Source organism: Chrysochloris asiatica, unplaced genomic scaffold, assembly GCF_000296735.1.
Source record: "Chrysochloris asiatica unplaced genomic scaffold, ChrAsi1.0 scaffold00044, whole genome shotgun sequence".
Classification (NCBI taxonomy): domain Eukaryota; kingdom Metazoa; phylum Chordata; class Mammalia; order Afrosoricida; family Chrysochloridae; genus Chrysochloris; species Chrysochloris asiatica.
The window spans coordinates 10,924,955-10,940,535 of NW_006408562.1; the positions used below are offsets into that span (position 1 = coordinate 10,924,955).

The window sequence follows — 15,581 nt, forward strand, 5'->3', positions numbered from 1 at the left end:
AAAAAAAGGCTAAAGTGAATAGAGAGAAATACTGGTAACTGATGGTACTTGGCGGGGATTATAATCATTGTAATGAAATAAGGTGTATGCTTTGTTGAATCTAAAACTGATGATCTGTCCTATAAACTTTCACTCAATCCACAATAAAAACCTTAAAAAAAAAAAAAAAGAAAAGAAATCAAACAATGTATTGCATGAGGCAAATCTGCTGCACAAGACCTCTTTAAAGAGTTGAAGAGCAGAGACAATAACCTCATGTGCATGTGAACACTGAACAGAGAACAAGGAAGACCGTAGAAGAATTGATACATTTGAGTTATGGTGTTGGAAGAGAATATTGAAAGTGCCATGGGCTGCCAAAAGAACAAATAGATCTGTGTTGGAAGAAGTACAGCTAGAATGCTCCTTGGAAGCCAGATTTCGTCCCTCATACATTGGACATATTGTCAGGAGGGACCAGTCCTTGGAGGAGAATATCATGTTTGTTAAAGTGGAAGGTCTGAGAAAAAGAGAAAAACCCCCCAGTGAGATATAGTGGCAGCAGCAGTGGGCTCAAACATAGCAACAATTGTGAAGTTGGCCCAGGACCAAGCAATGTTTTGTTCTGTTGTTCATAGGGTCACTATGAGTCAGTACCGACTCAATGGCACCTAACAACAACAAACATCTGGCCTTCAAATGATCATGAGACCCCCCCTTGCTTGATCACAGGGAGTACATGTGTGATTCTAAGGTTTATCTTGAGTACACATCTGTTCTGAGAATAATTTTGAGCCTGTTATTTGATTTGAGTGTCTTCATAAGCAAATAAAACTCTTAAGCAAACAAAATCACATTCTCTCCAAAACTGTTTATGGAGAAATGTTCTCAAGAGTATAGTGAGAGAAACTACAAGTCTCTTTAAAGTAAAAACAAAGAGTGTATTACAACAAAAGAACATTTTGCAAAATGGGAAAACGCAAGAGTCAAAAAACTTTTGACAAAGTACTCCAAGGAACTATAGAGATATTTGGAATGTATTTGACTTAAAATGAGGAGGAGTATATTTGGAATGCATTTGATTGGATACTATTTACAAAGTTGCAGGTGCTAGGTTCTTGGTTGACCACATCTGCAGGGGTTGGTCTTTGTCAGGATGTTCTAGGTAACAGAACTTTGACTGATTATAGGTGTTCAAAGCAATTTAACCACCACTCATCTGACAATTTATCGTAATGTGGTGGCTCATGAACTGCGGTGATTCTGAAAGCTATGCCACCAGTATTTTAAATACCAGCAGAGTCACCCATGGTGGACAGGTTTCAGATGAGATTCCAGATGAAGACAGACTAGGAAGAAGGAGTGACAGACTACTTCTGAATACTTAGTCACTGAAAACCTTATGAATCTCAGAGAAACACTGTCAGATATAGTGCCAGGAAATGAGCCCTCAGGTTGGAAGACATTCAAAATGCGAGGGAAAAGAGCTGCCTCCTGAAAAGTTGACCATGATGACGCCCGTGGGACCTTCATTTGCTGATGGGGCACAACTCAAAATGAAGATAAACAGCTGTAAACATCCTTTAATAATTGGAACATGGAATGTATGAAGTATGAATCTAGGAAAATTGGATGTTGTCAAAAATGAAATGGAATGCATAAACATCGATATCTTAGGAATTAGTGAGCTGAAATGGACTGGTATTGGCCATTTTGAATCTGACGACCACATGGTTTACTTTGCCGGGAATGACAAATTGAAGAGGAATGGTGTTATATTCATTGCCAAAAAAAGCATATCCAGATCAATCATGAAGTACAACGTTGTCTGTGATAGGATTATATCCACACGCCTACAGGGAAGCTAGTGGTTAAGAATTGGGCTGCAAACCTTAAGGTCAGCGGTTCGAAACTACCAGCTGCTCCGCGGGAGAAAGATGAGGCTTTCTACTCCCGTAAAGATTTATACCCTCGGAAACCCTGTACAGGGTCACTATGGGTCAGAACTGACTCGACGGCACTTAACAACAACAACAGGGAAGCCCAGTTAATACCACTATTATTCAAATTTATGCACCAACCACTAAATCCAGTGAGGATGAAATAGAAGAATTTTACCAACTTCTTCAAGTCAGTTCCAACTCACAGCGATCCTGTATAGGGTTTCTGAAGAGCTGATGAACTCGCTATTCAAACTGACCTTGTGGTGTAGTGCTTATCCATCAGTGCCACCTGGCCTCTAGGATCTAGCATAGAGTCATAGAAATGGCAGCCTGTATTTCTTGAGGCAGAAGTTACTTGTGATCATTTTTGGTGTCAGACCTTAACAAAGTAACTATCTCATATTGCGAGTCCTGAGCTAACTGATTATTATAATACATTGTTATTATTAAAATGTTTCTATGGACCACAAGGTTGGTTTGAACCACAAAGTCAGCTATTCAAACTCATCAGCCACTCCTTGGAAATCCTAGACTAAGAGTCACTGTAAGTCAGAACCAACTCAACAACACTCAACAACAACAACAAATGATCAATGGAATGGTCTATACCTCTGGTTTTTTTCCTCAGAAACTTTATATTTTGATATTTCACTTAGGGCTTACTTGTTTTTAAAAGCCTCCTTTTCTGTTTATGATGCTGAAATATAGCAATTATATAATATTTTCTAATTTTTTATAGGTCTTCCCCACTTCCTTCCTTTTGCCTTCCTGTTAAGCATTTACAAAAACACGCACTCATACCCATGCACTCTCACATACAAACACAAGGATATATGCACAAATACTCAGTATATGAAGAACACAAAATGCTGTAGAATCAAAATATAAAATATAAAAATATGTTGCTGTAAAATATAAAAGTAATGTATTTGAAAACGTGGCATTCTCCATAGGCATCTGGGCTGGAGGCTGGGAACTGCGCTGCCTGGGAGGCCACCCATTGTAGTGCTGCTGAGCTGCCAGTCCAAAGGAAGAACCAAACCACAGTGAAAAACTTCTATAGAGAGCACCTTCTTACAGAGTCCCCAGGTTCCCGGGTAGCCTGAGGGCAGGCTGCTGACTATTCTGTCTCATCAGTGCTTCTGTTTGTACCCCAACCTAGATGACGCCAGAGGAAGGCATCAAAAGAAAATCCAGAGCAGAACTCAGAAATACCTGAACCTCTATGCAGTGGAGGGCCTCCGCACGTTGTGTATAGCCAAGAGGGTGAGTCGGGATTGCCGCTTGGATGGTTCCTGGGCTGCCTGGGTCTAGGTCTTGGCTGTCCTTAACCAGCACTTCTTGTAGGTCCTGAGTAAGGAAGAATATGCCTGCTGGTTACAGAGGCACATGGAAGCAGAGTCCTCCTTGGACAACCGCGAGGAGCTTCTCTTCCAGTCAGCCCTGCGCCTGGAGACCAATCTGCACCTCCTGGGTAACTGTGTTTGCCACTGTGTGCAGTCTGCATGGGTGGGGGCTGGACACAGGGAGTGGGCCTGCATCAGTGGGCGTGCTGCCACTGGCAGAAGTGTTGAGGAACCGCTGGTCTCTGTCCAATGTCCTCTCTCCTGGGGTTGATGTCTGAGAGACTGCATGGCCCTGCAAGGCATCAGTCCAGTGGCCAGCCCTGCTCCCTCCCAAAGCCCTGCCAAGCAGCAGCATTGCAGACATCACTTGTCTTCCCCAAAAATGTGGTAAGATCCAATGATTTCAAAGAGTCCCCCCTTTTTTCCTCGTCTCCTGGGAAACTAAGAGGAAGTGTTGCAGCTGACAAACAACTGCCTACTGCATCTGAGGTGTAGTTCTCAGATTCCCCTTAGATACAAAGGAAACAGGATCATTTACTAAAATAGTCCCGTGGTTCTTATTCATGTTAGTATTGTTTTTATCGTTTAAAATTTTTTATTTTTGTTATTAAGACTATACACAGCAGAACATACTCATACGTTGATTCCAACATTTCTGCATGTACAAGTTAGTTACTCGCGTTCCATTCTTTGAGTTGTGCAGCCAGTGTAACCCTCCTTTTCCAAGTTGTTCCTCCCCCATTACCATATCCTCCCTGACTCCTTAGTTTCTCATCTTTCAAATTGTTGTTGTCAATGTAATCCCATATGGTGTTGTTTTTGTTAAGTGCCATTGAGTCAGTACCCACTCATAGCAACCTGGTACAGGGTTTCTGAGGCTGTAAATCTTTGCAGGAGCAGAAAGCCTTATCTTTCACCTGAGGAATCACTAGCGAGCTTGAACCACCACCTTATGGTTCACAGTCCAGTGCTTACCCTGTAGAGTCACCATGCTACCATACATATCTATATCTCTCCTATAGATCGATAGATCTTTAGAAAGCACCATGATTTTTAAACATCTATCTATATGGGATAGATAGGCATTCAACAAGGGCATTCTTCACTAGTTAAGCTAAACTGCTGTGTAGTTTTAAGAAGAATTCAGGGAATATGAGTGGTTTAAAGTTTAAAGATTATCTCAGAGCAATAGTTTCAGAGGTTCATTTAGTCTCCAGGACTCCAAAAAATCTGGATTTCATGATAATCTTAAATTCAGTTTTGCATTTCCCCATTTTGATCAGGGTTCTTCTAGAGAATCTTGCCTCAAAATGTTCAGTAATGGTAAAAGCACCATCTGTTTCTTACGGTCTCATGGCAAAGGGGGCAGGTGTTTGTGGAGGCATTTGACAGTACACACACTCCACCTCTCCTCCTATTCCTGACCCTCTTTTTGTGTGTTGTATGTCTGTTTTTAAAAATAATTTTCAAAACAAAACTGGCACTTCACAAGACATGCTCCATGTGTCCTCACAAGGAACAAGTTTTGACTATGACCTGCCCCTATAGTCAAGTTTTGACTATGACTTTGCTATGGGTCAGATGGCATTTAGGGCACAGAATAACAGGGGGTTCACCTCCTGCACATGATGCAGAAAGACTGCAATTATGTTCCCTGGGCAAAGGGGTTGGAATAGTATCTCTATATAGACATATTGACAGATCTAATCTATGTCCTTGTGTGGCACTGTGGGTTAATGTGCCAGACTGCAAACTCATTTGAACTTCAAGGTTGGCTATTTAAGCTCACCATCTGCTCCTCAGAGACCCTGTACAGGGTCGCTATGGATCAACTTGACAGCACTTAACAACAACAAATACAATCTATGTTGTAGCAAAAAAAATGTGAATGTTGTTTTAAGTTAAAGACGACATTAACTGAACGTTGAAAGAACAATTCAAATCAAGGACTTCATGGCCCATCCAAATGAAAACACAGAGTCCGAGGTACAATAGTTACACAGACATTTACATAGGGGTTAGACAAAGAGTGGGGCTTACAATATTCGGAAGTTAAGTTGAGCGTTCTGATAATGGGGCAATCCATAATGAGACTAAAAGATACAAGTGCTGACCACTGGGTTTTCAGACCAGTGGCAAGACAATGTCAGGATAAGGCTTGTTCCGAAATCAGATCGCAAACAGATGTACTAGGTATTGGTTAATGTATCTTAAGACATGAGTTTCCTGAGAAAGTATGGTACAGACATTTCTTGGGAATATTAAGACATGTCAAACTTAATGTGATAAGTAAGATATATTAAAAATAGGTTACTTACAATGATATATTTTCTTAGAACATCCTGCGTAATAGGATTTCAGATCATCATTTACATCTCAACCCTCTCTGAGAACAAGATATGCATGACCACGAGGAAAGATTTTCTTAGTTAGCCGATGCAGGAATGGAGTCTGCGCTCCAAGCCTTTATTATCTTACTTCTCCCCAGCAATTTATTTTCAAGCCCTTGGTCATAATATATAATTGAGTTTAACTAATCTTATTAGCTGTTATGGCGCTAAAGGGAAAGCACTGGACTGTTAATCACAAAGTTGGTGGTTCAAACCCACCAACTGCTACTTGGAAACCCCAACCCCCGTACAAGATCACTGTGAGTCACAACTGACTTGATGGCACTGAACAACAACAAACAGCAATAGGATTAGCATATGTGACAGTGTCATGGATAGATATATGTACCCACACACACTTTATAGACTTGAGTATTCTGTTCGCCTCAAATGTCTAATAGGAGGGCATGTGCCACTCAGAAAGCCCCAGGATGTAGAGGCCCCAGCGTATAAGGAGGACTACCTCTGAGAGTGAATTCAGTGAGACTTCAAAATCATCTGTGTTTTTTTAGGCTTCTAGTTTCTGGTGAGTGTGTCAGAGCAGAACTGTACTCCATAGGGTTTTCAGTGACTGATTTTCCAGAACTAGCTCACCGTGCTTTTCTTCCAAGACGCATCTTGCTGGACTCAAACCTCAACATTTTCAGCCAGCAGCTAAAGGGCGTTAACTGTTTGTCTCCTTTAAGTTGTTGTTGTTAAGCACCATTGATTTGTTCCAACTCATAGTGGGTTTCCGAGAAACGGCTGGTGAGTTTGAACCACCAACCTTGCAGTTCAAACCGGCCTTGCAGTCGAGTGCTTATCCTACAGAGCCCCACCAGGCTGTCAGGCTTTTATCCCCTGACAGGGTTGCTCACACCTGTCACCTCTCTGACCAGCTGCTCAGAGTATCCCCTGCCAATCTCTTCACTACCTGAAGTTTAGCTTGCCTCCCACCCTCCAGGGTTCCTTTATTGCTTAAAAAAAAATTCTCATTTTTGAGTGGACTGATGTCTGCCCCCTGGTACCCTTTCCCAGTTGGTGGTGCCCCACCTTCTAGGGCAATGCAGAGGAAATATCTTCTCCTTTCCACTATAATTATGAAGACAAAACTGTAAGTCTTTCATTATGCTTCCTCACAATGAACGTTTCAGTGACTTTGACCCCTAGCTCTGTGTTCTGTTCTGACCTTATGTTTGAACCCTCAGCATCATTTTTGAGAAAAAAGAAAGTAAGCCTGTAAGATTTGTAATCCTGTCTTCCAGAGCCAAGTGTCCACTTCTAAATATTTTCTCTTAGGTATGTATATTAAATAACCTCAGTGAACCACAAATAAACATCTAAAGCAGAAAGGACCAACGTTCACTCTTGGTGCTTGAAATTTTCTTTCCCATAATGTCTTAGCCAAGAACCTAAATTCAAAGGGCAACATTCTATCTACTTTTCCCATTATTCTTCATAATTTTTCCCATTGTCATAGAAAACTCCCTGCTACTAACAGCCTCCTGACATCACAACACAGGAATCCACGTGAACTTAACTTGACTCTGAACTCTGTTAGCTACCCTTATTATCATGCTCAAAAACCCAACTTTCCCAAGGATCAGCTTGAAAAGAGGTGGAACTTGTTCACAGTAGCATTTATTATACACTCTCTTCACTTATTAAAATGGTTATGTTCCAATGACCAAGTCATTATGCAACAATCGAAATCTCTGTTATTCAAAAATGAATGATGACCACATCCAATTACAAAATGAAGGCTGACTACATCATTACATAAGAGCCAAATTACATCATTGCCTAAGTCCCACACCACTGAGAATCATGGCTCAACCAAGTTGACACATAACCTCAACCATCACAGCCAGCATTAACCTTAGACCCTGGTTTTCACTGCTGTCAGACATATGTCATTAATGTGCAACATAGTTGATTTTTTATTGTCATACATGCAAAATGATGGGTAATGAGATAGTTGGTAAGGGAAGAGAAAGGATGTATTGCAAACAACCTACCTCAGAAAGCTAAAGAAAGTACCGTTGAATCAGATTTGTTGATCTATGACATATCGTATATCAGCCTTAAACGGACAACATTTTTCTCTGTTTCTAAGTTTGATAATACCTTGTGCTTGATTCAGCCTCACACCATTTTGTGGGTGAGGATCAGGAGAGGGACACCGGAGCCCTTTGTGTTGGTCAGTCAGCCTTCCTGCTTGCCTTTTTTGGTCAACATCTACCAGGTGCTAGGCTAAATTAGCCTGAAGGCCCTTTCTTCAGGGAACCACATTCTTGTGAATGGGAAGGGAATTGATTTTTATTCAAAGATAAGCACTGGAGTTTTCATAGAGGCAGCAGACAGTATGACTTAGAGATTTAGAGCATGAGCTTTGGACTCAAACCTTCTAAGCATCAAATACTGTCACTTCCTTAACTAACGCCACCTTCCTAACGTTTGCTTTCTACATCTATAAAATTGGGATCATTTTAGCATTACCACCATAGGTGGGAGCATGAGGGCTCTATACAATCAGCACAGGACTGAGAACCAGATTGGCAGTCCGAGCCCGCAAAGACGTACAGCTTTCAGGGACCCTTTATAGGGTGCTGTGAGTCAGAACCAACTGGACAACACATAACAACAGCAACAACAACCATCGTAGGTAGTGTGTTAGTGCTCTAGGACTGCCACGTTAGAATCCTATAGAGTGGCTGTCTTGAACAGCAGACATTTATTATTTCTCACTTCCTGAGGCTGCGTGTCAGAATATTGGCCATATTCTCTCTAAAAGTTCTAGTGGAACATCTTTGCTTGTCTCTCTTAGTTTCTGGTAGCCCCAGGCATTCCTTGGCTTGTAGATGCATCTTCACAGATTTTCTGCCCTCTCTTTGTCTCTGTGTCTCGCCCCCTCTTTAATAAGGCCATCACTCAGATTGGATTAGAACCCATCCTATTTCAGTATTACCAAATGCTAACTTCTGTCAATACCTTCAATGACCTCGTTTTCAAATACCGCCATGCTCCCAGGTATAGGGGGTCAGGACTTCCACATTTATTTGGTAGGGTGGTGGGGAACACAATTCTGTCCGTAACAGGGAGTTTGTGAAATTTTTTGCCAGCAAAGTGCAATTAATCAAGGCGGTTGTTGTTATTAAGTGCCATTGAGTCATTTCTGATTCATAGGGTTTCTGAAGCTGTAAATCTTTATGGAAGCAGAAAGCCTCGTCTCTCTGTTAAACCCTCTCCCTCCAGTTTTGTTCCAGAAGGAGAAGGAGAAAGGGTACCCCAGCACAGGGGGCAGCCTGGCATAGAGAGGCAGAATTAATAAGGAGGACACTAAAAACCAGGGGCCTGAGGGTCACCAGAGGCTTCTGAATCCAGGAAGTCAGCTGATTTCCCCTGGCTTTTAAACAGCCAGGATCACAGAAGCAGGCACCATGAGCTCGAATCTGTAGTTCTTCCTCTAGAGATCAACACAAGGAGAAATCTACCTCTTACCTGTTCTGTTTGTGGGAGAAGCCTATTCAGAACAGAATGGCTCTAAAGAACCAGTAGTCTGGTCTGGTAGCAGTGTGTTCAGAGAGGTAGTAATACCCATGGCACATATGATAGAGAATATACATTTTGGATTTCATTCATCAGAAGATTTATGTCTGATGGAAAATTTCTGAAAATGCTTATAGCCATCTGAATGCAATTGATTCCGTTTGCTTTAATGTTATCTTATCAAATTCTTTGAGCTGGATGGATTGGTAACATGGTGGCCCCTGACTCAGGATGACCTCATGCAAAATGGAGCAAAATATTGCCTGATCCCGTGGCATCCCTATGATCCGTTGTGGATCAGGCTTTTGTGATCCACAGGTTTTTTACTCGCCAAATTTTTTCAGTAGATGACCCAACATTTCTTCTCAGTCTATCTTGATCTGGAAGGTCTGCTGAAACCTGGGTGGCATCTGTGCATAGATGCATTGGCCAGGAATCAAACGTGGGTCTCCTGCCTACAAGGTGAGAATTCTACCACTGAACCCATACCCCCCAAATAAGGTGTCAGGAGTGATCCAAGGTACTTTGCTGTAGGAACTGTGCCACACTGTTTGCAGTGTTCACTGATGTCCTAGCATACTGAATCATGCTGTCGAGTGGCCACTTTACAAATAGAACATAGGGCTGGGAAGCTGGGCCTGGCCTGGAGCGCTCCACAGTCTGGAGCGTGGAAAGCAGCGGGGCTTAGGGGCTCACTTATTCCCTGATGCGTTCAATCAGGTGCCACTGGGATTGAAGATCGCTTACAAGAGGGAGTCCCTGAGACCATTGCAAAATTGCGCCAAGCTGGCCTACAGATTTGGGTTCTCACCGGTGACAAACAGGAAACAGCTGTAAACATTGCTTATGCCTGCAAACTGTTGGACCAGGATGAGGAGGTCATCACCTTCAATGCTGAGTCCCAGGTATGTGTCTCCTTGTATATTGCCCTCCCTGTCACCCGAACTAGCATGTGTCTACCCTCCAGGCAGTGAATTACTCTCCTCTCCCTCCCACCCCTGATAACCATCAAAGCATGTTTCTTTTGTACGGAAACCTTTTCATAAATGTTTACAATAATGATCTCTTATAGTATCAGTCCTTTTGTGACTGACTAAATTTCACTGAGCCTAAGGTCCTCAGGGTTCATCCATGTTAATGAGGTGATTTGCAGATTCATTGTTATTCTTCAAGATTGCATAGTATTATTCCATTGTGCATATATTCCAACCTTAGTCAATCCATTCTTCCACTGATGATGCTGTTGTGACTAGTTCTGTGATGATCATTGGTGTGTGTATATCTACTTGTGTCCTGGCTTATTTTTCTTGTGCATATATATATTCCAAGTAGGAGGATTGCTGTGTCATAAGGTATTTGTATTGCCAATTTACTGAGGAAGTGTCATGCCAGTTTCCGGAGCAGTTGAACCATTTTACAGAACCGCCCACAACGTAGGAGGGGCACTGTGTCTCCAAACCCTTGCCAGCATTTGTTTTTTTCTTATTTTTCCAAGCTTCTCTGCTAATGCTGTTGTGAGATGATACTTCATTGTTGTTTTGTTTTGCCATGTCTCTACTGGCTGGTGATTGTGAATATTTCCTCATATGTTTGTTGGCTGCCTGAATGAGTTCTTTGGTGAAGCATCTGTTCGTGTCCTTGGCCCATTTTTCAATTAGGTTGTCCTTTTTCTTGTGTAGGTAATGTAGTTTTCTATAAATTTTAGATATAATTCCCTTGTCTTATATGTCATGACAAACATTTTTTTTTTTCCCCACGCTGTGGGCTCCTTTTTAGTCTTTTAATGAAATACTTTGATGCACATAAGTTTCTAATTTTTAGGAGATCCCAGTCACCTATTTTGTCTTCTACTGCTTGTGTGTTTTTTATGTTTGACAGTATATATTGCCATGTATTAAAGCACCTGAGTTTGTCCCTAGTTTTTCACTGATGATCTTCATAGTTCTGGGTTTTACACTTAGGTCTTAAATCCATGCTGAGTTCATGTTTGTATATGGTATGAGATATGGGTCTTGTTTCATTCTTCTGCAAATTGATTTTCAGTTTTGCCAGCACCATTTGTTGAAGAGACTGTCTCTTCCCCATTTAATGTGTTTGGCCCTTTGCCAAAGGTCAATTGACTGTATGTGGATGGATTTACTTCTGGGTTCTCAATTCTGTTGTTCCATTGATTTATGTATCTTTTTTGTACTAATGCCAGGCTGTTCTGACCATTGTGACTGTGTAGTAATTTTTGAAATCAGGAAATGAGAGGCCTCATATTTTGTTCTTCTTGTTTAGCAGTGCTTTGCTTATTTATCTGAGATCGCTTTCATCTCCGTATAAAATTCATGATCATTTTTCCATCTCTTTAAAGAATGGTGTCAGAATCTGGATTGAGATTGCATTATATTTATAGACTGCTTTGGGTAGTGTTGAAATTTTCATAATATTTGTTAAGTGTTCCTATCAATGAGCATGATATAGTCACCCATATTTGTAAGTCTCTTTAGGTTTCTTGTAATAGTGTTTTGTAGTTTTCTTTGTATACATCTTTAGTTTCTTTAATTAGATTTATTCCTATGTATTTCATCTTTTAGGTGACTATTATGAATGGTATTGTTTTCCTAATTTTCTTTTCAGAGCTTTCTTTATTAGTATAGAGGTATCCAACTGATTTTTGTATATTGATCCTCTACCCTGCCACTTTGCTGAATTCTTCAATGAGTTCCAATTATTTTCTTGCTAAGTCTATGGGATTTTTTATGTATAAGGTCAAATCATCTGCAAATAGAGTTTTATGTCTTCTTTTCTTATTTGGATGCCTTTAATTTCCCTATCTTGCCTTATATCTCTGGCTAAGACTTCCAACACTGTATTGAGTAGGAGTGGTAAGAAAGGACATCCTTGTCTAGGTTCTGTTCAGAAAGTGAATGCTTTCAGTGTTTCTCCACTGAGAATAATTCTGTCTGGGATTTGTATATATGCTCTTAATTATGTTGAAGAATTTCCCTTCAATTCCTACTTTGTTGAGTGTTTTTACCAAGAATGGATGTTGAATTTTGTCAAATGCCTTTTCTGCATCAATTGATATGATAATGTTGTTCTCTCCTTGTTTGAATTTTGTTGATTGTTTTTCTGATATTGAACCATCCTTGCATCCCTGGAATAAATCCCTATTGGTCATGACATATAATTTTTGATGTTGTTGAATACTATTGGCTACAATTTCATTGAGAATTTTTGCATCTATGTTCATGAGGGATTTTCATCTATAATTTTCCTTTTTAGTGATGCTCTTGCCTGATATTGGTTATGAGGGTTATGCTCGCTTCATAAAATGTATTCAGACGTTTTCCATCCATTTCTGTATTCTGGAATAGTTTGAATACGATTAACATCAACTTGTCTCTTAATATTTGATAAAATTCACCAGTAAAGCCATCTGATGATTTTGGTTGGGAGTTCTGTATTACCTGATCAATTTCTTCTTTTGTTATAGGTCTTTCAAGTTTTCTACTTAACTCTGTTAGTTTAGGTAGGCCATATTTTTCTAAAAATGTATCCATTTCCTCTAGATTTTCAAATTTATTGGAGTACAACTCTTCATAGTATTCTGTTATTATACTTTTTATTTCTATTGTGAAGTTAGCCATACAGTTTCTTATGCAGGTTAGTTGTATCTTCTCCCTCTTTTCTTTTGTTAGTTTTGCCAGCTATATGTTGGTTTTACTAGTCCTTTATTTAAAAAAAAAAACAGCTTCTTGACTTGTGATTCTTTCCATTGTTTTTCTGTTTTCTATTTATTTCTGCTCTAAACTTTGGTAATTTCTTTTCTTCTAGTGATGGTAGGTTTACTTTGCTCATCTTTTTCTAATTATTAGAAATGTTTTGTTAATGTTTTGATTTTGGCTCTTTCTTCTTTTTGGATGTGTGTGTTTATTGCTATGACTTGCCCTCTCAACACTGGTTTTGCTGCGGAAGTTCCAAAGGTTTCGGTATGTTGTGTTTTCATCCTCATTTGTTCTTAGGAATTTTTAACTTGTTCTATTATGCACTGGAATCCTGGTATGGTGCTGTGGGCTAATGCGCCAGACTGCAAAGTCATTTGAACTGCAAGGTCGGTGGTTCAAGCTCACCAACTGCTCCTTGGAAACCCTATACAGGATCACTATGGGTCGGAATCAACTCAACAGCACCTAACAACAGTAACATTATTCAGTAGCTCTTAAGAAAGGTGTTATACAGTTTCCATGTATTTGATTTTATTTCCTGGATCTTCCTGTTGTTGATTTCTAATTGCGTAGCATTGTGATCTGAGAAGATGCTTTGTAATATTTTGATGTTTTTCACTTTGTTGAGACTTGCTTTGTGGTCTTAACACATGGTCTGTTCTGGAAAATGTCCCATGTGCACTGGAAAAAAAATGTATTTTGTGCTGTTGTTGGGTTGAATGCTCTGTACAAGTCTATGAGGTCAGGTTGATTGATTGTGTAGTTTAGTTCCTCTGTGTCTTTGTTGAGTTTCTTTTTGGTTGTTCTGTCCTTTTTCGAAAGTGGTACATTAAAATCTCCCACCATTATTGTTTTGTTGTTAAGTGCCTTCAAGTAAAGTCATTTCCAACTCATAGTGACCCTGTATACAGTTTCCACGAAGTGACTGGTGAGCTTGAACCACCAGCCTTGCAGTTCAAACCGGCCTTGTGGTCCAGTGCATTAATCCACAGTGCTGCACCAGGACTCCCACTATTATTGTTGAGTTGTTGATTTCTTTTTTTCAGTTCTATTAGGGTTTGATTTATGTATCTTGAGGTTCTTTCATTGGTAGCATAGATATTTATTATGGTTATGTCTGCTTGTTCAATTGAACCTTTAATCATGATATGTCTTTTTTTTCTCTGTATGATGTTTTTGATGTCATCCTACAAGTCTTCTGGTCTTTAGTCATTAGTGTCTAATGTATCAAATCTGTTCTTGATATGGTCTCTAAATTCAGCTAAGATATGTTCAAGCTCTCATGAAGTTGTTTTAATTTTCTCCAGCTTCAGCCTGACCTTGCCAGACCAATTGATGGTCTGTTCCATAGTCTACCCCAGCCTTGTTTTGACTGATGATATTGAACTTTTCCACCTTCTCGTTCTACAGCTATAGTCAGTTTGATTCCTGTGTATTTCATCTGGTAGATTCATGTGTATATTTGCCTTTTATGATATTTTTTAAAAAATCATTTGCAAAATTCTGCCAAGGCATATTTTCCAACTGTTTATGCTTCCTTTTTGTTTCCAATCTTTGCACTCCAATCACCAGTAATTATCAATACATGTTTGATCAATTTTAGACTGGAGTTGTTAGAATTTTTCAATTCATCACTAGCTATAGTGATTGCTGTGTAAATTTGAATAATAGTGATATAGGTATATGAATATTATCCTATCACAAACAACATTGTACTTCAAGATAGATCTTGAAATGTTCTGTTTGACAATGAATGTGGCTCCATTCCTCTTGAAATTTTTTGTTCCCAGAATAGTGAACATACGACTGTCAGATTCAAAATGGCCAATATCATTCTATTCCAGCTCACTAATGCCTAGGATATTGATCTTTATGCATTCCATTTCATTTTTAACAACTAGATTCATGCTTCAAGCATTCCGTGTTCTGGTTATTAATGGATATATGCAGCTGTTTCCCCTCATTTTTCATTGTGCCCCATCAGCAAATAAAGGTCCTGAAAGCTTTGCTCCTTTTGTGTCATCACGGTCAACTCTTCTTTGAGGAGGCAGCTCCTCCTGCCCCAGTTGTATTTTGAGTGTCTTCAAACCTGAGTGTCACATTTTTTGGCACTTGATCTGGTAATATTCTGCTCCTAGTCATGAGGTTTTCATCTTCTGGTACCATATCTGACAGTGTTCCCCTGATAGTCATAAGGTTTTCAGTGGCTAACAATCCAGAAGTTGTCTGCCTCTTCTTCTGAGTCTGTCTTACTCTGGAAACTCTCCTGAAGCCTTCCACCTTGGGTGACCCTGCTTGTGTTTAAAATACGATTGGCTAAACTTGCAGCATCACAGGAACATGCAGTATAACAAACTGAGAGACGAGTGGTACTATAGGTCCAGAAAAACAGTCACACATATAGATGCAGTCCTGTACCATCACTTCCTCATAGAAGCTAAACACATAAATGGGAAGGAGGTGTCATGTGTTTTCAGGGAATGGTTGCCTCTCTGTAGAAACAGTGATATGCAATTGTCTTTAGAAAGTTGTTGAAGTGCGGCTTCACTTGTTAGATGCCAAAGCAGGGCAAGTAAGTCTGAGTACTACGCAAAGGCTTTTAATTGTGTGGATCATGATGAGCTATGGACAACATTGTGAAGTATGAGTATTCTGAAACACTTAATTGTGCTCATGAGGAAT

At 40.0% G+C, this 15,581-nt stretch overlaps 1 protein-coding gene across 1 annotated transcript in view; it reads left to right on the forward strand.

Moving 5' to 3' along the window:
- ATP10A (ATPase, class V, type 10A) overlaps positions 1 to 15,581 on the forward strand; it is a 220,974-nt gene that overhangs the window by 166,315 nt on the left and 39,078 nt on the right. Inside the window, exons 11-13 of the mRNA XM_006861922.1 lie at positions 3,085 to 3,188; positions 3,270 to 3,396; positions 9,907 to 10,091. Of these exons, the coding sequence (XP_006861984.1) occupies positions 3,085 to 3,188; positions 3,270 to 3,396; positions 9,907 to 10,091 (416 nt within the window). The remainder of the gene's footprint in view (positions 1 to 3,084; positions 3,189 to 3,269; positions 3,397 to 9,906; positions 10,092 to 15,581) is intronic.